Below are 25,660 nucleotides of genomic sequence, written 5' to 3'. Positions count from 1 at the left end.
ATTCTTATTAAAAAAAAAAAAAAAAGTTATACTATTAAATCATATACAAATCTTTACAATCTAATAGGATTTAAAAAGATGTCCTATAATTATCAAGGGGATGCATGCAGTGTCCCAGGATTCACTGACGACGAAAACTATGAACAAAATCATCTTCAAATAGAAGCTCACGCAGCAACAGGTGCAGTATTGATTCTACCAACAGCGTAAACCTCCCTAAAGTAGAGTCCTGTATCGGGTCGGGCATCGCCGGGTTCCGCGGGTGACCCGCAAAAGCGGGTCGGGTTCGGGTCGGAATGTGAACTTTTTTGCGGGTCCGGGTCATAAGCGGGTCGCGCAGGACTCTACCCTAAAGGGATACAGACATTGTAGTAATGTGTAAAATCCATGTTAGTAAAGACTTACGCTTTGACTAAGCTAAGTAAGAACTTACACACAGCTGGTGGAACTCAGTCCAGACCCCTAGAGACAAAAAAAGTAAAAGGTGTAAAAGAAAAAAGTAAAAGACACAGGCGTATCATTACATACAATCTCTGTGTTACAATAACATTCACTTAGCTCTCGTTAGCATTAGCGAGGGTCACCTTATCGCTTAGGTGACTACCTCCTTCTCTAATTATTTTTAATGACGATACACACATTTCTTTCGCGATGATTAGAAATGCAGCTGCTTAATACCCCAGAAAGTAAAAAAAAAAAAACACCTTTGCAATGCCTGGAACCGTAACAAACAAGCTGTATATTGTAATGTGTAACGTGCCTAAAATTCTCCTCCTTTCTTTTATTGGAACTTAATATTGAATGACGTAATATTTAAAATCAAACAAATATTTAAACATTTTTTTTTGTTTCTTTCTCAAACAACCACAGTCAAATATCACTGCAATTAGAAAATATTCAAATACAACAATAAACTACTGACCTGTAAAAGGCTACATGAACCTGTAATGCAACGCAAAACTGTTACTATTGCAATCTGAATGCAAGAGTGTGTTTGTGCAAGGGGAAGAGCATCTCTTATCACATGCTGGACTATGGCAGCCGTGCTATAAGCACCAGTCAGAGTGATGGGTTTGACAGGGGGGTCTGTATGATTAACCCTGTAAGGACCAAGCATTTTTTAAATGAAAAAAGTTACTTTATTTATGTAACTAGATTCCGTTTCTTGTACAAAATACAACCCACCCCCAGGCCGACAGCACAGTGTACTGCATATGACAAATTCTGACTTGTGAGGCTGGCTTGAGCAAGTAATAATATAGAGGGGTGACTAAGCATTGTACTATATGTGAAAAAAGATATGGGCATTACAGGGTTAATGTGACCAGAGGTTAAAACAAGGTGACGCTGGAAACGTTCATGCAACGATTTCCATGTCATGGTCCACACATTAATCATACAAGGTTTATTGTCAGACTTGTCTCTCACACACCCAGACTGTCACCCGCAACCTCGTCACTGAGAAAAAAAAAAAACAATCTTTAGATATATTTGTGTACGTTCTTTTTTAATGCACCTAGCTAATTTTTACAGAGCTGGCTGCCTTAATGTACGCTAAGCCTCTGTTAAGTGTTTTCCTCTTGTCACCGTATACTATAGCAAAAGCTTACCTACAACCTTAACCCGCAAATTTCAACGTAACAGGGGACCACTGCCGTTGACTGACAGCGACATAACTACACAAACGAGAGATCATTTCTAAATGATTATTTTTGGTAAGAATATAAAAAAAAAATAGCAAGTGTTTTTACACATGTTTATCCTATAGAAATCTATTTCTGGCACAGGCACACACACACACACACACACACACACACACACACACACACACAAAAGAATAGGTTGTTTACCTAATGAATAGCAAATGAGACGTGTTTTATAAAAATACACAAAACTAAACTGCTAAGCTGAGGGATCACAAAGCCACTTTTTCAGTAACCTGGTTCCAGGAGACCTTTTGAGGCAGCTTTGCGGAATCCCACCCCAAGTCTTCCTTGGTATGATACACCAATGCAGCCTTTTCATTTCAGTAAACTAAACCTGCATAGGGGTTGAGATATTAACGTTTAATTCGATTGATGGTCCGACTCCTTAAAGAGCCGCTGGTCGTCAGAATAACTCTTTTAACTGAAAAGGTTTGATAGCTCTGCTTTGACAGATTACAGAATTGAAGAGTTGAGAATAGATCTGGTACTACATATCGCATTCCTCCAGTCGTAAGCGGCCGGACCCCTTGGCAAACTCATCAATGTTTCGGGGAGGCTGGAGACCCTTTCCATCACAATTAACCATTTTCTAAAGCCATGCACAACTCAACAGCGTTTTCAATTGTGAAACACTGATGTGCTGTGTGGATGCAAGGCGAGTACAGCGCTTGTGTATACGGAAAAGACCTAACTGAATACACTGAACACAATCCACGTATGATGAACACTGCAGCCGACAAACAACTCTCTTACGAAGGGTAAACTGTTGACACGGTCTATTGAATGAGGCTTCACTCACTGTCATAGGAATTTTCTCTACTATGGGGTGGCACCCCTAGTGGCAGTGTGGCAGCCTGGCTGTAGATGGTGGGCAGGGGTAAAATGCCCTGTGCCTGCTCCTTCAGATGCCCCAGGGGCCCCAGAGGTTAAGGCTGTCTCAGCAGGGTTATCAAATATAGTTTGTTGTTACTAATGAACGTGTTGCTGTGTTTTATAGTATAGAAGAAATAATTGCTCCGTGTACAGGCCAGCACAGCGAGGCTCTGCCCAGCACACAGCAGGCAATGCCAGTGTAAGACGCTAGATTAGAACTGCATACGCTGGGCAGCTGTAGTTCTGCTGGGTGTTACAGTGTGGTCCTGCCCCAACATTACCTCGTTGTACAGGACAGTATTTTTGTTGGGTTGTTTCAACATTTAAAAACTTTCAGTGGCGGAGGAAGAGGAAGATGGGCCACGGTGCAGGACCTTATTATTAAAACACTAAGAGAAACCTGATCCAAAGTGGCAGATCACCTCAGATGAAAGCACCTTCACACAGACTTATCAAAAGAACACATCTTATGAGTGACAATAAGAAGACAATAATAAGAAACTCAGTGTTAAATAGCTGCTGTTGTTACCTTGAAGCAGAGCCAGTCCTTAGGTTTGGGACACTGCAGTACATAGACACTTGCTGGCCTAGGACAGTCAGGGTCCTCTGAAAGAGATTCAAAACACAAAGAGAATGAGGACCCAGGGAGTGGGAGGGACACAGGGCTCAGGCACGAGGGAGAGAGAGCGAGAGAGAGAGAGAGAGAGAGAGAGAGAGAGAGAGAGAGAGAGAGAGAGAGAGAGAGAGAGAGAGAGAGAGAGAGAGTTGTCAAACCCTTTCCTTTCAGCCAATCAAAAACGAGTGACTCAAGGCAGGTTAAAGTGACCGGTTGTTAATGATCGATGCTTTATCAAATACCATTAAGGAGTGCTAAAGATAGTACTTGTTGCTGCTGCTATGATGATGATGATGATGATGATGATGATGTTGATAATAATAATGTAGTCGGGAATAATGTTTATTGATGTCCCCTCCTCTACATGCACTGGCGTTTTATGTTCTGTGTTTTGTATTTGTTTTTAAACCAGTCTTTTTTTTCTGGATCCTTTTATTGTGATTTAAAACAAAAACAACCTTTGTAATGACAGAGATAGCGTCTCGCTGTAATGATAGGGATAGGGGCTGCATTGTAATGATAGAGATGGGGGCTGCATTGTAATGATAGAGATAGGGTCTGCGTTGTAATGATAGAGATAGGGGCTGCATTGTAATGACAGAGATAGGGGCTGCATTGTAATGATAGAGATAGGGGCTGCATTGTAATGATAGAGATAGGGGCTGCATTGTAATGATAGAGATAGGGGCTGCATTGTAATGACAGAGATAGGGGCTGCATTGTAATGAGGGGCTGCATTGTAATGACAGAGATAGGGGCTGCATTGTAATGATAGAGATAGGGGCTGCATTGTAATGATAGAGATGGGGGCTGCATTGTAATGATAGGGATGGGGGCTGCATTGTAATGATAGAGATGGGGGCTGCATTGTAATGACAGAGATGGGGGCTGCATTGTAATGATAGAGATAGGGGCTGCATTGTAATGATAGAGATAGGGGCTGCATTGTAATGATAGAGATAGGGGCTGCATTGTAATGATAGAGATAGGGGCTGCATTGTAATGACAGAGATAGGGGCTGCATTGTAATGATAGAGATAGGGGCTGCATTGTAATGATAGAGATAGGGGCTGCATTGTAATGACAGAGATAGGGGCTGCATCGTTGTAATGATAGAGATAGGGGCTGCATTGTAATGACAGAGATAGGGGCTGCATTGTAATGACAGAGATAGGGTCTCGTTGTAATGATAGAGATAGGGGCTGCATTGTAATGACAGAGATAGGGTCTGCATTGTAATGACAGAGATAGGGGCTGCATTGTAATGACAGAGATGGGGGCTGCATTGTAATGACAGAGATAGGGGCTGCATTGTAATGATAGAGATGGGGGCTGCATTGTAATGATAGAGATAGGGGCTGCATTGTAATGATAGGGATGGGGGCTGCATTGTAATGATAGAGATAGGGGCTGCATTGTAATGACAGAGATAGGGTCTCGTTGTAATGATAGAGATAGGGGCTGCATTGTAATGATAGAGATGGGGGCTGCATTGTAATGATAGGGATGGGGGCTGCATTGTAATGATAGGGATGGGGGCTGCATTGTAATGATAGGGATGGGGGCTGCATTGTAATGATAGGGATGGGGGCTGCATTGTAATGATAGGGATGGGGGCTGCATTGTAATGATAGGGATGGGGGCTGCATTGTAATGATAGGGATGGGGGCTGCATTGTAATGATAGGGATGGGGGCTGCATTGTAATGATAGGGATGGGGGCTGCATTGTAATGATAGGGATGGGGGCTGCATTGTAATGATAGAGATGGGGGCTGCATTGTAATGATAGAGATAGGGGCTGCATTGTAATGATAGGGATGGGGGCTGCATTGTAATGATAGAGATAGGGGCTGCATTGTAATGATAGAGATGGGGGCTGCATTGTAATGATAGGGATGGGGGCTGCATTGTAATGATAGGGATGGGGGCTGCATTGTAATGATAGGGATGGGGGCTGCATTGTAATGATAGGGATGGGGGCTGCATTGTAATGATAGAGATAGGGGCTGCATTGTAATGATAGAGATAGGGGCTGCATTGTAATGATAGGGATGGGGGCTGCATTGTAATGATAGGGATGGGGGCTGCATTGTAATGATAGGGATGGGGGCTGCATTGTAATGATAGGGATGGGGGCTGCATTGTAATGATAGGGATGGGGGCTGCATTGTAATGATAGAGATAGGGGCTGCATTGTAATGATAGAGATAGGGGCTGCATTGTAATGATAGAGATAGGGGCTGCATTGTAATGACAGAGATAGGGGCTGCATTGTAATGATAGAGATAGGGGCTGCATTGTAATGATAGGGATGGGGGCTGCATTGTAATGATAGAGATAGGGGCTGCATTGTAATGATAGGGATGGGGGCTGCATTGTAATGATAGAGATAGGGGCTGCATTGTAATGATAGAGATGGGGGCTGCATTGTAATGATAGAGATAGGGGCTGCATTGTAATGATAGGGATGGGGGCTGCATTGTAATGATAGGGATGGGGGCTGCATTGTAATGATAGGGATGGGGGCTGCATTGTAATGATAGGGATAGGGGCTGCATTGTAATGATAGAGATAGGGGCTGCATTGTAATGATAGAGATAGGGGCTGCATTGTAATGATAGAGATAGGGGCTGCATTGTAATGATAGAGATGGGGGCTGCATTGTAATGATAGAGATAGGGGCTGCATTGTAATGATAGAGATAGGGGCTGCATTGTAATGATAGAGATAGGGGCTGCATTGTAATGATAGAGATAGGGGCTGCATTGTAATGATAGAGATGGGGGCTGCATTGTAATGATAGAGATGGGGGCTGCATTGTAATGATAGAGATAGGGGCTGCATTGTAATGATAGAGATGGGGGCTGCATTGTAATGATAGAGATGGGGGCTGCATTGTAATGATAGAGATGGGGGCTGCATTGTAATGATAGAGATGGGGGCTGCATTGTAATGATAGGGATGGGGGCTGCATTGTAATGATAGAGATGGGGGCTGCATTGTAATGATAGAGATGGGGGCTGCATTGTAATGATAGAGATAGGGGCTGCATTGTAATGATAGAGATGGGGGCTGCATTGTAATGATAGAGATGGGGGCTGCATTGTAATGATAGAGATGGGGGCTGCATTGTAATGATAGAGATAGGGGCTGCATTGTAATGACAGAGATGGGGGCTGCATTGTAATGATAGAGATGGGGGCTGCATTGTAATGATAGAGATGGGGGCTGCATTGTAATGATAGAGATAGGGGCTGCATTGTAATGATAGAGATGGGGGCTGCATTGTAATGATAGGGATGGGGGCTGCATTGTAATGATAGGGATGGGGGCTGCATTGTAATGATAGAGATGGGGGCTGCATTGTAATGATAGAGATAGGGGCTGCATTGTAATGATAGAGATGGGGGCTGCATTGTAATGATAGAGATAGGGGCTGCATTGTAATGATAGAGATAGGGGCTGCATTGTAATGACAGAGATAGGGGCTGCATTGTAATGATAGAGATAGGGGCTGCATTGTAATGATAGAGATAGGGGCTGCATTGTAATGACAGAGATAGGGGCTGCATTGTAATGATAGAGATAGGGGCTGCATTGTAATGATAGAGATAGGGGCTGCATTGTAATGATAGAGATAGGGGCTGCATTGTAATGATAGAGATAGGGGCTGCATTGTAATGATAGAGATAGGGGCTGCATTGTAATGATAGAGATAGGGGCTGCATTGTAATGATAGAGATAGGGGCTGCATTGTAATGACAGAGATAGGGGCTGCATTGTAATGATAGAGATAGGGGCTGCATTGTAATGATAGGGATGGGGGCTGCATTGTAATGATAGAGATGGGGGCTGCATTGTAATGATAGAGATGGGGGCTGCATTGTAATGATAGGGATGGGGGCTGCATTGTAATGATAGGGATGGGGGCTGCATTGTAATGATAGGGATGGGGGCTGCATTGTAATGATAGGGATGGGGGCTGCATTGTAATGATAGGGATGGGGGCTGCATTGTAATGATAGAGATAGGGGCTGCATTGTAATGATAGAGATAGGGGCTGCATTGTAATGATAGGGATGGGGGCTGCATTGTAATGATAGGGATGGGGGCTGCATTGTAATGATAGGGATGGGGGCTGCATTGTAATGATAGGGATGGGGGCTGCATTGTAATGATAGAGATAGGGGCTGCATTGTAATGATAGAGATAGGGGCTGCATTGTAATGATAGAGATAGGGGCTGCATTGTAATGATAGAGATAGGGGCTGCATTGTAATGATAGAGATAGGGGCTGCATTGTAATGATAGAGATGGGGGCTGCATTGTAATGATAGAGATGGGGGCTGCATTGTAATGATAGGGATGGGGGCTGCATTGTAATGATAGGGATGGGGGCTGCATTGTAATGATAGGGATGGGGGCTGCATTGTAATGATAGGGATGGGGGCTGCATTGTAATGACAGAGATGGGGGCTGCATTGTAATGATAGAGATAGGGGCTGCATTGTAATGATAGAGATAGGGGCTGCATTGTAATGACAGAGATAGGGGCTGCATTGTAATGACAGAGATAGGGGCTGCATTGTAATGATAGAGATGGGGGCTGCATTGTAATGATAGAGATAGGGGCTGCATTGTAATGATAGGGATGGGGGCTGCATTGTAATGACAGAGATAGGGGCTGCATTGTAATGACAGAGATAGGGGCTGCATTGTAATGACAGAGATAGGGGCTGCATTGTAATGATAGAGATAGGGGCTGCATTGTAATGATAGAGATAGGGGCTGCATTGTAATGATAGGGATGGGGGCTGCATTGTAATGATAGAGATGGGGGCTGCATTGTAATGATAGAGATAGGGGCTGCATTGTAATGATAGAGATAGGGGCTGCATTGTAATGATAGGGATAGGGGCTGCATTGTAATGACAGAGATAGGGGCTGCATTGTAATGATAGAGATGGGGGCTGCATTGTAATGATAGAGATAGGGGCTGCATTGTAATGATAGAGATGGGGGCTGCATTGTAATGATAGAGATGGGGGCTGCATTGTAATGATAGAGATAGGGGCTGCATTGTAATGATAGAGATGGGGGCTGCATTGTAATGATAGAGATAGGGGATTGTAATGGGGCTGCATTGTAATGATAGAGATGGGGGCTGCATTGTAATGATAGAGATGGGGGCTGCATTGTAATGATAGAGATAGGGGCTGCATTGTAATGATAGAGATAGGGGCTGCATTGTAATGATAGGGATGGGGGCTGCATTGTAATGATAGGGATGGGGGCTGCATTGTAATGATAGGGATGGGGGCTGCATTGTAATGATAGGGATGGGGGCTGCATTGTAATGATAGGGATGGGGGCTGCATTGTAATGATAGAGATGGGGGCTGCATTGTAATGATAGGGATGGGGGCTGCATTGTAATGATAGAGATGGGGGCTGCATTGTAATGATAGAGATAGGGGCTGCATTGTAATGATAGAGATAGGGGCTGCATTGTAATGATAGAGATAGGGGCTGCATTGTAATGATAGAGATAGGGGCTGCATTGTAATGACAGAGATAGGGGCTGCATTGTAATGATAGAGATAGGGGCTGCATTGTAATGACAGAGATAGGGGCTGCATTGTAATGACAGAGATAGGGGCTGCATTGTAATGATAGAGATAGGGGCTGCATTGTAATGACAGAGATAGGGGCTGCATTGTAATGATAGAGATAGGGGCTGCATTGTAATGACAGAGATAGGGGCTGCATTGTAATGATAGAGATAGGGGCTGCATTGTAATGATAGAGATAGGGGCTGCATTGTAATGACAGAGATAGGGGCTGCATTGTAATGATAGAGATAGGGGCTGCATTGTAATGACAGAGATGGGGTCTGCATTGTAATGATAGAGATAGGGGCTGCATTGTAATGATAGAGATGGGGGCTGCATTGTAATGATAGGGATGGGGGCTGCATTGTAATGATAGGGATGGGGGCTGCATTGTAATGATAGGGATGGGGGCTGCATTGTAATGATAGGGATGGGGGCTGCATTGTAATGATAGGGATGGGGGCTGCATTGTAATGACAGAGATAGGGGCTGCATTGTAATGATAGAGATGGGGGCTGCATTGTAATGATAGGGATGGGGGCTGCATTGTAATGATAGGGATGGGGGCTGCATTGTAATGATAGAGATGGGGGCTGCATTGTAATGATAGAGATGGGGGCTGCATTGTAATGATAGGGATGGGGGCTGCATTGTAATGATAGAGATGGGGGCTGCATTGTAATGATAGGGATGGGGGCTGCATTGTAATGATAGAGATAGGGGCTGCATTGTAATGATAGAGATGGGGGCTGCATTGTAATGATAGAGATGGGGGCTGCATTGTAATGATAGAGATGGGGGCTGCATTGTAATGATAGAGATGGGGGCTGCATTGTAATGATAGGGATGGGGGCTGCATTGTAATGATAGAGATGGGGGCTGCATTGTAATGATAGAGAAAGGGGCTGCATTGTAATGATAGAGATGGGGGCTGCATTGTAATGATAGAGATAGGGGCTGCATTGTAATGACAGAGATAGGGTCTCGTTGTAATGATAGAGATAGGGGCTGCATTGTAATGATAGAGATAGGGGCTGCATTGTAATGACAGAGATAGGGGCTGCATTGTAATGATAGAGATAGGGGCTGCATTGTAATGATAGAGATAGGGGCTGCATTGTAATGATAGAGATAGGGGCTGCATTGTAATGATAGAGATAGGGGCTGCATTGTAATGATAGAGATAGGGGCTGCATTGTAATGATAGAGATGGGGGCTGCATTGTAATGATAGAGATAGGGGCTGCATTGTAATGACAGAGATAGGGTCTCGTTGTAATGATAGAGATAGGGGCTGCATTGTAATGACAGAGATAGGGGCTCGTTGTAATGATAGAGATAGGGGCTGCATTGTAATGATAGAGATAGGGGCTGCATTGTAATGACAGAGATAGGGGCTGCATTGTAATGACAGAGATAGGGGCTGCATTGTAATGATAGAGATAGGGGCTGCATTGTAATGATAGAGATAGGGGCTGCATTGTAATGATAGAGATAGCATCTCGCTGTAATGATAGAGCTGGGGGCTGCATTGTAATGACAGAGATAGGGTCTCGTTGTAATGATAGAGATAGGGTCTGCATTGTAATGACAGAGATAGGGGCTGCATTGTAATGACAGAGATAGCGTCTCGTTGTAATGATAGAGCTGGGGGCTGCATTGAAATGACAGAGATGCGGTCTTGTAATGACAGAGATAGGGGCTGCATTGTAATGACAGAGATGCGGTCTTGTAATGACAGAGATAGGGGCTGCATTGTAATGACAGATATAGCAGCTTGTTGAATTTGTTTTTGGTGTTTGATACAGTACATCCAGATCAAAAATGGATACCTTTACTTGCAAAAGAACGATGGAAGAAAACAGAGAAGAGTCTATAGAAAGTGCATGATCACCGCTGTATGGCCAGAAAGTGGTATGCGTACCAAAACGTGACCCTTGTAATGTCAAAAAATGGTATGTTGTCAAAAAGTGGTAATTTGTATTTTGAGTCTTTTAATGCATGTGCCAGTTTATGCACCAGTTATTTTTCTTTCGTTTTTACAGTACAATGTGAAGCAAGAAAGTATTGAATAGGCTACTGAGAAGAATCTGGATTCACACTATAAACGAGCAAACGTGTATGAAAGTGTATAGAATATCCTACAAATGATGTTGAATTTATTTACGTAGTTATGAAATTCAAAAGGTAATCATATCACATGAGCCCAGGGTAGGGTGACAATAAAAAGGCAGCACGGGAGCGACTGGGAGACTATGTGGGGGTCAGATCAGCCACTGTAGATATCGAGATATTTCTTGTGCTCCTTATCACAAAGAACAGGTTATTCTGCACTGCTACCATCTTTTCCTATGATATTTGGCATGCAAGTCTGAATAAAATTTTAAAAAAAGCAGTGAAACATCGGGCGCAAAAAACGCAGCGAATAAACGCTAGTATGAATAGCCCTTTACCAGCATTCACCTGTCTGCCTGAAGACACCACTGAAAAAGATTTTTAAAAAAAGGTTTTTTTTTTTTTTTAGAGCAGGGCTCAATGGTCCATGTGAAGCATCTCGTCAGTAAGCGGTGGGCACAGCACAGGTGTCATTAATCATCTCCCAGCCGTGCTTTTCATACCAAGTAATGACAGAACGGACGACCTCCATAGAAAACAACAGGGGCGCGCTGTCCGGTTGTTGGACAATGAGGTTTACCCCCCCTCCCATACTTATTTTATTATGTTATTTAATCACAATACGATGAACATATCGTGCTGTGATTACTTCAATCATGAGGAAAGACGGAACCAATCCACTGGACGTCTTAGTTTTGGTTGCCATGACTCCACGTACACCAGGCTTTTCAACTCACCCAATGCATTCTGATACATTTTACCTGGCTCAGCAACCTTTCACAGCAGGACTACACTTACCAGCTTACAACAGTGACGAGAAAAACATCTGGATATTTCCAACAATACGGCTTGAAATATATTCATATAAAACACAATTTAAAAACATCAGGCAAATAAAACCCACTGCATAAATGATATTCTAAACAAATAATGCATTCTACTGTGTTGTTTCAATTTCTTTAAAAGGGGTCCTGGTCTTTGTTCCAACCCTGATTCTAAATTGTTTAACTGGACCAGTTAAACCTCCACCCAGACCCTGAAGTAGTTCAAGATCTCATTGTACCTGTTAAACCTGGAGGGGAATCACGACCCCCGCCCCCCCAGGACTGAGCTTGATTGGACACCCCTGCACCAGACCGTGTTAACCATTTTAGAACCGGAAGAAAAACACACTTTTTGTTAACAGATACTCTTGAGCCCTTTTATTACCCTTAAAAAAAAAAAAAAAAAAAAAATTTTATTTATTTTATACATGAAAACTTTTCAATAACTGACTACTTTCCAGGTTCTTTGTACAAATGGGGAAGTAATGTACACGTCAGTTTTCAAATTTTTCACTAGAACAAAAACGTTTTGCAATAAGAATATATACATATTTATATATATATATATATATATATATATATATATATATATATATATATATATATATATATATATTATATATATATATATATATGTATATATATATTTATTTGTTTTTTTTTTTTTTTTTTTAAAGGTAGGTCGGTGGTTCTAGAGTGCAAGAGGGTATTACTGATACAGTACAAGCAAGGAGAATTCCACACAGGGTTAAATATACAGACTAAGTAGAAAAACACAAAGTGAGACGGGTGTCAATGTAGGGGCGAGTGCCAGGGAAGTGTGGGCACCACATTTCCAATAACACACTGGCATGAAAATGTGACCAGTTTCCAGAGCCTTTTATATAAATTATGCAACTATTCCCAAGAAGCACAATAAAATATGTTTCATTATTATCGCCCTACTCCCCCACATTCTTCTTCTTCTTTCTGCTTTAAAAGCCTTCACCACTGCTGCATGCTGTGTTTGGGAATGTTTATGAAGTGGTCTTTACGCACTGCGCGAATGCTGCAGGCTCATGTAGCTGTCTTAAACTTCACAAGCCAGGAGCAGACAGTACATCACCCAGCAGGGCAGGTCTGGTTAGACACACGCAATCAGAACCGTGGCTTTCAAATCCACTTAGTAAGGTTAAGTAAAGGCTTCACAAACTTGTGCATGGTTTTGAGGAGGAAATCAAAACCGGTGCACAATTTTGGCTCGTGCTTTATTTGAGAAAACAATTTCTTTGTGTGTCGTCATTGTGAACGTTTTGGACAAACCATAAAAATACATTTACAAAAACCTGGCCAACCACCCTATAATTCAATTTCCGACTCTATAAACAGTACAGTATCATATATCACCATCACCTATCCAGTTCAATTCAGTGCCTTTAAACTGCTTTTCAACCCTGACAGACCAGAGCTGGTGTCACAATTGTGTATCTAATTTAAGGGATGAAAGTAACAGTTTATGAAAGTGTATAGGACTTGGGCATACACAGGTATTTTAAGGCAGAAGGAAATGCATAGGAAAGACAGTTGGGTAAACAGAAATATTTCATCAGAGCTTACACAGAAACATCAGCTACTTTCATCCCTATAATTCGACCATCATATTTTATTTCCAATAATAACAATAATACTAAACCAGCTGTGAGGGCTACATACTGTCCTAAACAAGTGAGTCCCTTCCAATGTCATTGCTTGCACAGCACGGTGTTTGCAATCATTTTGAGCGCTTCTGGCCTGCTACAAGATTGAGTTTTTAGTGGCTTTCGAGTTTGTCTGGAGAATCATAAGTGCTTCGACTGAAACGCCTTCCTCAGTGCATTCAAAATCACGCGTCAATGTGACCTTTCAACTAGCCCCTCCTACTCTCTCTGTGTACTTAGATGTAGAGGAGGTGGCAGAGTTACACAGGGGACACACGATTTGAATGGAATGAAGGTGGCAGTTCAGTCCTGACACATAGGATTTTCCAGACAAAACTCACAGCCATGTAAAAGGCAGGTTTGGAGAATAAAAACGATTATAACAGAATCCAAAACTACTCTTAATCACTGCACATGTGTTAAAAAAAAAAAAAAAAATGAAAATGAACTGCAATTTGAAGCTGCTTAAGAGTCGTTGCTGTATGAAAAGGGTTAGCTAGCACCAAACTGAACTGGAGGTGAGATGGGATCTGGGGGAGGGCGGTGCTGCATTATAAGAGCCTCTCAAGACAGCATAAAGGCCTGCTGTTCAGCACCTCTGAGTACGTTTCTGCGCCATCTCTTTCAATCAGGGTAGCTGGTAAGTGGGGAAGGCGGATGACAGAAGAATGAAGCTGGTACATTTCTGCTGGCTGCTGTTCTTCTCTTCTATAGTAAGAGGCAGCCGTTCTTCCTTCGGCTCTTCTTGGCCTGCAGTGCGGCGCGAGTGGCCATCTCGAACACCTCCCTCACCCCGTCCTTCGTCTTGGCAGAGCACTCCAGGTAACCGTACGCGTTGATCCTGTTAGCCATGTCCCGGCCCTCCTCGGGCTTCACCGGCTCCTGATGGGAGAGAGGCAGGGAGAGGGCTGAGGAGCTGAGGGGGATCTCAATGCAAACATAGCTTCTCTTAAGAACTATAACACAGCCTAGCACAATGAGAGAGGCACACAGACATCCATTTCCAACTGCTGGAAACAGTGCTCTAAGAAACCAAGCAGACACGGACATTCAGGTGTTCCTGAACAGGACAATTATACATCCATCTGCACTCCGCGCTGGCAGACAGCAAGCAGGCTTCATTGTGTTTGATAAATGCTCTCTATTGGTATTTTAAAGAGCCAAGCAAGGTTTTGAAATCCACTTTCGTACTACTTATTACCACCACCAACATCAGTAATGCCCCTCCCTCCCTTTTTTGTGTTGAATTGTTTCTGTTCTATTAGAATATCCAAAAGTTAACAAAAATCGGTGCATTGAGAACATTTAAGTATTCAAAAGCAACAAGAAAAAGCAGATTCTTTAAAAAAATAAAATAATAAAACAAAATACTGAAAACATGTCCATATTATTATACATAGTAACACGAAACATGCATTGAGCAAACTATCACTAGAGACCAAGGTTTTATCATTAGATTATTCCACTTCTCATCAAAACTCATACACAAAACAGGCACAGAGAAGCATGTGGTTCTGGCTAGCTACTAGGGGAGTGCTTTTGGTACATTTTTATGAACGTTTAAATGCTATGCAGGTGTCAGCGTTCAAACCATTTCTACACACACACACACACACACACACACACACACTCTTTTATATTACGTTATGATGAACAATGACACCCCTGGTTAGTACTTTCTAAGCAAAGAAACCCTTAATAAGCAAATAACGTTTACCATCTAAAAGACAATTACAAATTAAAAAAAAAAAAACACGTACACACCAAAGTATTATTGAAATTAGTCACTCGATTAACATTTTTGATTAGTTAATTTATGGGCGTTATAGGTAATGATCTTAAGTGGCCCACTCTGCGACTTTCTGCAGGTCATTTGGCCCACCATGAAATTTGACTGCCGAACCCTATAGCGACAGCCTGGAGTGACCTGGTTTGTGTCTGCGGCTGGAGCAAAGTGACAACGGTCAGGGCTTTGAAGATTCACATAGGGAGAATGAAATGCTTGAGGGAGAAGGGACAAGGGCCTCGCATTGATCTGTAAATTTTTACAAAATCAGTCAAGTCAGTCGAATGAAATCCAGCAGCAGGAAGCAAACCACAGTTCGCAGGATATCAGCACCCCTGTCATAGATGAGAGGAGGACTTGCATAAACACAACTAGCAGGGCTTTCACGGACCCCCCGATAGGGACTGCATAACGTCGAACGTAACTAGCCCTAAGTGGTGCCGTTCTTCCGAAAATGGGGGGGGGGGGGATTCCATAAATTTTAGGCAAGAATGGCAAAAGAAAAGGCACTTTTGCATACAAAAAAAAACACATATTTTACTGCATTTTCATTCACACTGGTGTTGCTTTAAAATAAGATGATTTCAGGAGACCTAACAGCTGCTCATCCCTGCGAGACCGAGCACTCTCACTGCTTTTGCCATTGCCTGACATGAAGTTTTTGCTGCAGCAGTAGAAAAAGGTGCTTTTCTTGCGCCCCATTTCTTTTTTGTTTTTATAAACAAGAACCAGCTAGGTTGCTTTTTCAGTGCCCGAGTAATATGTGCGTAACCTTCGGTGGGCTGGCACCCCAAAACGAACGGGCCGAGTTAAAGTGAAAGTCATCGCTTGCAAAACAACACCTAAATAGACCATCATCTTTTTTTTTTTTTTTTTAAACCGTTTACTTACTGCAGTGTACTGAGTTTCTATAATCCTTAAAGAAAGCAGCCGAGAATCACGCACAAGAGAATAAAGTCTCGTGGCACTTAAAATATCCAGCACTATATTATTTATTTTAACCAGAACTACTCAGAATGCTGCTCATAGTGCTTTCGTCACTGACACCCGCTTCCTTAGAGTCTGCTGTTTCAGGCATTCAAACATTGGGTGAAAAATACAGTCGCTCTGTGTCTTAAAATATCTGCAGGATTTTCCTGCACTGAAAGTTGCAGATATGCGGGAGCAAAATGTGTGATTCCCGCAATCCCGTGCTGAAATTCAAGCCCTGAACTAGTGATGAATCTAACGATCCCTGTGAACCCAGACCGATGAATCAGCATAAGAGAGCAAAGAACCTCAACGGGCAGAAGCTGGAGTTAAATGGCCAAGAGCTTCTGAGAAAACAGCGTGGGGCCACTTTGGCCTAAGAGACCTTTCGAGCAAAGTGATTAAAAAGAGACCTTCAGTCTTGGGAGTTGCCAACCTTGGAAAAACCTCACGGACCAGAACCTGGAGTTCAACAGACAAGATAGTCGCACCCCGTGTCATGTGGACAGTTTCACGGATCAGAATCAACCAATATAAACCTCTGAAGTCAGGTAATCAGTCCCTAAATATAAATTTATATATATATACTTATATATATATATATATATATATATATATATATATATATATATATATATATATATATATATATATATATATATATATCTATATATATATATAGTAACAGAACTTTCTTATATTCTGAGTATAAAGGGTTAAGCATAGGATGATTGATGTTATTACCAATAAGTCAACAAGGGAAAAAGTAAAGAACTATCCTCAATAGGCAACGCATCTTTCTTTTGGCCCCGTCGCGCGTCAGCTGTCCGTCATTACTTGCTGACTCGCAAGATTGTAACGTCGCCGCTCTCTACAGGGCATGCGTGTCCCCTAACAAGTGTTTTTTTTTTTTTTTTTTTTTTGGCAACCTAAATCAGGAATAAAGTCAGCTGAATAATATTACAAACATTGTTGCACATTAATTAGAAGGCAACAATCCACAGCTGTGTCTAACATGGGAAGTGATGTGTGTGATCAACACAACATCAACAAAGTGATACTTCAGATTTGGCGAGGGAGTCCGAATCTGAGGACACAGCTGCAGGTTAATTCACAACACTCAAATACGCTTCACACCTTCCAGACGCCGGCCAAACTAGCAAGGGAAACGTTGCGTATAGTGATCAACGTTTTGTTTTGCTGTGATCCTATTTTCTGTTATGAGGAGAGTTATAAACGAAAACCAAAACGGTGTCTTTGTATAAACGCCCCCTTTTCCACATTTATATTTTGAAGAGTTTAAGTTAAATTTGACGGTTTTCACTTGTGTGCACAGCTTAAAAACAATAACCCTCAGCAACGCTATTACTTTATGAAAATGTGTCATTTGCCACCTTGTTTATTGCAAAGAAACTACAACGGCAGGGATAAAACAAAAAAGAAAAAAAAAAGCAATGTCTACTTTTGTACTGTTTCTGTCTGACATACACACATGAAGAAGAGTATAAAGTTTTAACATGCTCTGCTTTTTAGTTCATTCAGTGGAGCAAAATGAAGCCTTCACAACCTATTGTGGAATATAACAGTTTTACATATAGTTTTAGGATAAGTAGTATTGGAAACCACTTTTATTTCGCTAGATTTAACAGGAAATCGTGCAGCATGTGATTGGAGCATGAAAGTGGAAATAGTTTTTGTAGTCAAGTAATTTAAATACGTTAGCAATGCACTTTAGCTCAGGTGTTGTAATAGATTAATCAATCATATAGCTTAATACATTTGACCAGTTGTCAGAGCATTTTTTGTAAATCTTGCAAAACACCAGATTTTTGTCTCCAGTTTATTATAGAAAAGCTTGGGAAGTTGAGAGGGGTTGCTGTATTACAGAAATACATGAAAAACTGAAGTGCACCTGTCTATATTATCTTTATTTTTCATATGATAAACTAAGTATTTTTAGGACAAAATAATAAATGCGGCCACAAGTGTTCAGGCACAGGAAATTAACAGAAGAAACCGAGCCAGTCAAAAACCTTTTATTTGGCTTTGGCAACAGTAAGAAATGCACCTGTGGCACTACTCTCAAAGGTGGCACGGTGGACATGCACTTCAGTTTATTTTCCCTCTGTTTACTGCCATACTATGTATTTAATTTAGAAACTTTTCATTTAAACACACTGGAGCTAGAACATGCATATTTAGACACTGTGCTACACTTTTAATCAGGCGCTTAATAAGATGCTTATACATCATAAATAAAGAGATCACTAATTGACATGCTTGCTGCACAGTCATTTCTAGAACATTTTCTAGTTTTAGTAAATTTTAAATGAATAACATGCTGTTTTAATAGCATTACAGTGGGATTTGTATAATTATTTGTTTGCAAGATGTCGTTTGAATATTGTCAGAAAAATAAAGAAAAAATAGATGTGCTTTCTATTTTTATTATTAATGGCGATCAGACATTGCATGACTGTTCCTAGTTATTCCTGACTTGTATTAGTTGATTGGTGCCAGTGCAGTGTTGCAAAGTTCTGTTATTGTATGTAAAGTGTGATTCGATAGTCAGCTTTTCATGACATTTAAACAACCCCCCACCAGTACTCACATCTTGAGCGCCCTGTGGCACCCCCCAAGGTTTGGACATTGTTTCTCTGGCATGTTAGAGAATATAATTAAGTACCCCTGCCTTGGGCAGAAAATTATTTATTGTCAAAGCTGGAGAAGGATTCAAGAAGATTTCGAAGCATTTGAATATCTCAATTTCAACTACTGTTTCTATTACCAGGAAGTACAAGACTCATGGTACTGTCACAACGCTCCCTCGGTCTGGAAGAAAGAAGGTTCTTTCACCAAGGACAAGTAGAAGAATTGAGAGGAAGGTTAATAACAATCCAAGATTGACTGCCAAAGATATTCAAAGTGAATTGTCTGAAAGTGGGACTGGGCTTTCCATTTCAACCATAGGTCGAGTATCGCATGTTTAGAGTTTGACAGAGAGAAGCGGGATCTGGCAGCAGGAGATTTGAGATAGAGCAGTAAGAGAGGTTGAGTTTGTGAGTGAGAGAAGAGGAATGAGAGCCATTGTTCACCCAAAAAGTTACAACAATTATAAATCCAGCGGTTTCCTACTGCTTTGAACTGCAGCTGCTGTCTGTCTCATTATATCCTGGAAACCCTGCATCTCACCACTACAACATGTAAATAAATCCTGTTCAGACAGCTACTCAGTCACAAGCATGAACACCCTGTATCTTTCTAAACAAGGGACTTAGGGGAGTTTCAAAACTGTAATAATATAGTACAGTAATTGTTACAGCTGAGTATAATGATATTTAAAACAGGATTCATTTATCCATCTTCTTACATACCCGTCCTTGCATTTAAAAGGTACTCACATCTATAGCTACAGGTACTAACACATTTTAGGCATGTAAAGGAATTTATAGCTGTAGAAAAATGAGACTAGCACATCTTTTAACTGCATGCGGCTCTCAGGGTGAAACATTCATTATGTCTTTTAAACGGAATGTCAGTTGTAACTTGGACATCCTGATAAGATAAGAAACTGGGGGTTGAGTCAAATGACCACAGCGTGTTCAGGAACCTGCTACTATCGTAATTAAGGCTATGAAACTCAACTTTAAGCAAAGAGAACCCTTTCGATGACACTGTCAGGGACAGGCCCCTGCACTCTTTTGTGATATAGGGTACAGAAGTTGCGGGGGTTCCCCGTCTTTGTTTGAGACACCTTTCATCACAGAGATTCTGTGTGCTGAATCCGAGGACCTCTCCTTACTGCTTTGTAAGTTTGCATAACACTTCAACAAAAGCGCATGCTTTGACTCTATCCTTTGTGTGCCCTAGTCTCTGTTTCAATCCTCAACAGATGTGTGTACCGGCTTGGCGCATGTTTAATGATGTCCCTGTTGCTCTGGCTGCGTACCTGCTTCATCTTGGCGAGCTCGCGCCTTGTGTGCTCATCGTTGCGCAGGTCCTTCTTATTCCCAACAAGGATGATGGGCACATTGGGGCAGAAGTGCTTCACCTCAGGGGTCCACTTCTCAGGGATGTTCTCTGTCAAACACACAGCACAGGGGACAACGGTTTAGCAAGGGTGCCCTAGCCTAAGTTGATGTGGTATAAAAAGCAACCAGCTTTGTTTGCAGGAACATGCAGTCTGTCTTTAGGTACAGTACAGCCCACAAAACAGTTAAATATATTTTACAGGCTTTACGGATGTTAACTGATCAAAGCATATGTTCAGTTTTTAAAAACAGAGGATGGTTTTGAATTGCCCGAAACGTTTGCACTTTCATTCATACACTGATTGTCAAGCACCCTTGGCCGTACTTTTCTATAAAATAAATGACTATATTTTAGCGAATAATGTTTTGCTGACACGTGTCATAGTGTTCAGTGTGCTGACCTAGTGCACGCTTACAATTCATGAATTGCTGATCTGTGCACCTGCACTACACTACCTGTTGGATGCTACTGTTTAAGGCGCAGTAAATTGCTACTTGAGGAAATACAATACAGCCCACAAAACATATTTAAATAAGATTAACATACAGGCTTTACAGCTTGTCAAGGCTTGTCAGTTGTCTCATTTGCTCAGAGGGAATCTCCTACAGCTGCATGAACAACTCTTTATAGCCAATTTCCTATCCCTGAGAGCGCTGTGTTCAGTGTAGATGCAGTAACACCCTGTCCCTAGCCCTGGGGGCGCTGTGTTCAGTGTAGGTGCAGTAACACCCTGTCCCTAGCCCTGGGGGCGCTGTGTTCAGTGGAGGTGCAGTAACACCCTGTCCCTAGCCCTGGGGGCGCTGTGTTCAGTGTAGGTGCAGTAACACCCTGTCCCTAGCCCTGGGGGCGCTGTGTTCAGTGGAGGTGCAGTAACACCCTGTCCCTAGCCCTTGGGGCGCTGTGTTCAGTGGAGGTGCAGTAACACCCTGTCCCTAGCCCTTGGGGCGCTGTGTTCAGTGGAGGTGCAGTAACACCCTGTCCCTAGCCCTTGGGGCGCTGTGTTCAGTGGAGGTGCAGTAATACCCTGTCCCTAGCCCTGGGGGCGCTGTGTTCAGTGTAGGTGCAGTAACACCCTGTCCCTAGCCCTGGGGGCGCTGTGTTCAGTGGAGGTGCAGTAACACCCTGTCCCTAGCCCTGGGGGCGCTGTGTTCAGTGGAGGTGCAGTAACACCCTGTCCCTAGCCCTTGGGGCGCTGTGTTCAGTGGAGATGCAGTAACACCCGTTCACCTAAGCTGTCGGGGCTGTCGATGGAGAAGCACATGAGGATGACGTCCGTGTCGGGGTAGGAGAGCGGTCTGAGGCGATCGTAATCTTCTTGCCCAGCTGTGTCCCACAGGGCCAGCTCCACCTGCACAGGAAGCAGATTGATTAAAACCTGCCTCTTACAGGACTGACACACCCTCAAAGCACTCCACAGATGACAAAAAAAAAAAAAAACACCGGGTAGGTGTATTTGGAATAAATATACTGTTTCATTATTTTCAAATATATTGTTTCATTTAGTCAATAAGAGCTACCAACAGTGCGCAGACACAGACTGTCATGCTACAGTATGACTTGTGCGCTGTCCTTACAAAGGTAACATGAAATTATCCTGTCAGGACACTGCACTATGATTGGCTGTCATATTATTGTTAATAAAACAATGAATAATCCTCTCCCTACGCAACAACCCTAACCTTAAGGCCAGTATACTATACTGCAGCCATTACACATCTAAAGCAGTTCATGTCTGGAAGTGACTGGAGGTGCTGACTTCCTTAGTTGTCCTGACAGGAACATTTCGTGAACACTTTGTAAGCGCTGAGATTTGCACTCCACTAGGCGTGCGTGGCTGTGACGTCACTCAGAGAGCCTGGTACCGTTTTAAGTGCCAGACTAGTGCAGGGCTAACGCAGCATGACTCGAACACAGCACAAAGAATGGAGCGGTCCACGCAATAAACACGCATAAAAAAAAAAAAAAAGGATTATATAATGTTACATTCATATAGTCTCGCTGCATGACCTACTGGGAAACCCACTGCATACTCCTTTGTTTATTTGTTATTATTGTCTAAGGCTGGTCCACACAAATATTAATTGTGGCGTTTTATGTATGATTGTGTCTGTGTGTGACAGGACCCCCTTGCAAATGAGGCCTCAGCCTCAATGGATTAATTTCCTGTATAAATAAAAATATATAATAACAATAAAGACAGAACGACACATTTTTATATCATAGTATTATCGCAACATTCTTTGTTTTCCAAATGGCTCCGCAGTGCATGACTGCACGCCACTGATCTATACTAGAGATCGGCACGGGTAGAAAACCCAGAACCGGGTACCCACCGTGAAAAATACCCGGGTAGCCGGATCTTTTTCGGGCAATGATTAAGAAAATTAATAATAATAAATCACACATAGTAATGTTTTAAGTGCCTGATACATATTTAAATACTACATACAACACATACATTTAGTCTCGTCAGATCTGTAGACTTGTGTAACCTTTTTCAGTACTGGAAACATTGAAATAATAATAATAATAATAATAATAATAATAATAATAATAATAATAATAATAATAATAATAATAATAATAATTTCATTGCGCATTTCCTGTAAACATGACGACATACCTGAATTTTGTTCATCACTGTTTTCTTTCGAAACCTCTCCAATCACATGAAAATAATTTGTTAGTTTCCTCATTTTGGTTTGTTAAGTTTTCAAACTGTCTGGAAACGAGCGCACTGATAAATCAGTGAAATTGGCGGGGTATGGGATTTGTAGTTTTTAATGTGTGATTAACAGTGGGCAGTGGACACCAAGAAACTACATTCCTGTGTGCGTTTTTTTTTTTGTTTTGTTTTGTTTTATACGGACTCTCACATTCACACATATCTCTACCATTCTCCACAGAAGGTGCTTATACAATAGGATAAAAAGCTTGGTAGCTTTCTCCAGCTGTCTGGATATATTTTAACATTGTAACATCTCTACTAACTTTACTATAAAATACCTCTCTATTCCTTGCATGCCACTAGTTGAAAGGGAGCTACACCTGTGCTTTCGCAGAGATGTACCAGTTTTGTGGCTGTCACAAAAACATGACAAGTTTTACAAGCAACGAATCCAGTCACATGTTCATTACTTTCATTCGCTATGAATGAAGAATTCCACACTTCTGGACTTACCTCTCGCACTATTAGCCTTTACGTGCTATAAACCCTGCGCTATCTTTTGTTTCACCTCGTCCACAGGCACTTTTAATATCACCAAGCAGACGTGATAAAAGGATCTTGCGACGTGTCAAACAAGAGAGAACGACGCTACTTGGTCAGCTGACTCCTCCCTAATCGCCTTCTGCTTTAGTGCAGGAAATACTTGTACACTTATTCTAATATGATTTTTGGGGTAGGGTTACAGACGAGTACGCTGAAAGGACAGAAAACGTTTTTGGCGAGTCAAATTCAGACCTGAAAACTACATTTTTTTGACCCGCACCCCACCCGCGGGCACCCGACACAATGTACGATGCTAAGTTCTGGCCAAAGGTTTTGCATCACATAGAATTGTAGAATTGAGACATCATAAAAAAATAAATAAATACATAAAAATTTCAATGTGTTAATGTAAGGGTGGCTAACCCTGGTCCTGGAGAGCCACAATCCAGGTTTTATAGGTGACCCGTAAAGCATCAACTTCTGAAGAATGCAAGTGGTTGATCAATTTAGCAAGTTAATGTGTTCAATTAACTCAGGAAGGGTTAGCTCTGGTCCAGGAGAGCTGCAGGGGGTTCAAGTTTTTGTTCCAAATGATCTCTAACTTACTTAATAGAACGAATTACTACTTACATTGAAAAAAAAATTACTGCTTAACTACTCAAAAATTGTTCCAAGTCTTTAGCAACTGTTGATTAAAGGGTTAACTATAAACCTGCTGGACTGTGGCGCTGTAGGACCAAGGCTGGCCAGCCCTGTGTTCACGTAACATTATTCAGCAGGTTTCATTCAACTTTACAAAGCAAATTTTATAAACTTTTGGTCATAGCTGTAGGTATATACTGCGTCTCTGTGAGTGGAAGAGACTGTTCCGGGTACGGACGAGAAAATTAAGGGAAAAAGCGCTTCTAAATGTCAGCTCAGTAGACCATGTAACTGTGCACTCTGCTGTCTACACAGACCTGCTGTTAGGGTTCCAGCATATAATACTGTATTGGTAAAGGTAACTTACTTCAGTGCCATAATATCTACATAAAAAATACTAATAGATGTGTCATTTAACAGCAGCAGCTATCTCTGTATGCATATATGTAGGATGTATGCATGTTTACCAGGGAAAGAAACACGTTCCCCCTGAGGCCATGGAAACTTTATGAAAATGTTTCTAAGGTCAGTTGAGTCACTGAATTAATTTTAAACAATGACATTAAAGTGTTTTTTTTTTTTTTTTAGATCACAGGCACAAAATGTTCTTCCTGTGCTGATTTCTGGTTGTTTTCAACCTGTTAGAAATGAATGCTAGGAGTAACGTTTTGTTTTTGATTTTTTTACTCTATGGTGAGTGTAATGTGTCACAGGTAATTCCTCGCTCAGTCTTCCAGTGTTCTGAAGCTGAGAAACGGCACAAGCAGGCTAACGCATGATCATTTTACTGTTCAAACTGCAGCCAGAAAGCAATGCAATGCAGAACTAGCATGCAATGATGGAATACTTTCTTTGTTAATCGTTAAGACCTATCATTCCCTTTAATGATTGTAAACACAATGTGTGACAACTATATCTCATGATATAGGACAGGCATAAGAGTCAATTCTGAACATAAACATTGCAAATACAAAGTGCAGTACTGGAAGAATAGTAACCCTATACATCACAGGAGTCCTCATAGGCATTTAAACAAGGCTGTTTTGCAGGAGTATTGACTTTAGCCCTGACAGTCCCTCCTGAGATAACCATTCATGGCGCCTCACCTGCTTGCTGTCCACTTCAATGTCTGCCACGTAGTTCTCAAAGACAGTGGGCACGTACACCTCTGGGAACTGGTCTTTACTGAACACAATCAGCAGGCAGGTCTTTCCACAAGCGCCGTCCCCTACAATCACCAGCTTCTTACGAATCGCAGCCATGTCTACAGGGGCAGAGGAGAGCAAAGGCTTCATTAGTGCTGGTGTTACACTTGCAACTTGATCTGCATGTAGGGTTGCCAACAGTTCCATATTATAAGGGTCGACCCTTATTTAAATACAAAATTGCCTGTCCCACACTAAATCAGTACGGAACATATTTTATCCCGTATTTCAACAAATTAAAAAATGATCAGAATGCAAAGCCTGTTTCACTATTAACTTATCTTCCAATGATATAAAGTGTGTTTGATTCTGCATTACTTCATTGTCTCATTAGTCCCATGATTTACTCAACCAATGCACCTATAGCGGAACTAATATTTGGAAATCATATTAT

General features: G+C 41.9%; 1 protein-coding gene across 1 annotated transcript in view; it reads right to left on the bottom strand.

Annotated features, from left to right (window-relative positions):
- Positions 1-12,911: 12,911 nt before the first annotated feature.
- Positions 12,912-25,660, bottom strand: part of LOC121305409 (rho-related GTP-binding protein RhoA-C) — a 17,601-nt gene continuing 4,852 nt past the window's right edge. The window contains exons 2-5 of the mRNA XM_041237064.1: positions 25,168-25,325; positions 21,436-21,556; positions 20,126-20,256; positions 12,912-14,303 (exon numbers count right to left, since the gene is read on the bottom strand). Coding sequence (XP_041092998.1) covers positions 14,130-14,303; positions 20,126-20,256; positions 21,436-21,556; positions 25,168-25,323 — 582 coding nt within the window. The 5' untranslated portion in view covers positions 25,324-25,325 and the 3' untranslated portion in view covers positions 12,912-14,129. The remainder of the gene's footprint in view (positions 14,304-20,125; positions 20,257-21,435; positions 21,557-25,167; positions 25,326-25,660) is intronic.

The sequence above is a fragment of the Polyodon spathula genome, chromosome 43 (genome assembly GCF_017654505.1).
Source record: "Polyodon spathula isolate WHYD16114869_AA chromosome 43, ASM1765450v1, whole genome shotgun sequence".
In the NCBI taxonomy this organism is placed as follows: Eukaryota; Metazoa; Chordata; class Actinopteri; order Acipenseriformes; family Polyodontidae; genus Polyodon; species Polyodon spathula.
Note: the sequence above shows the minus strand (reverse complement) of the source record. Positions and strands in the feature narration are given on the sequence as shown.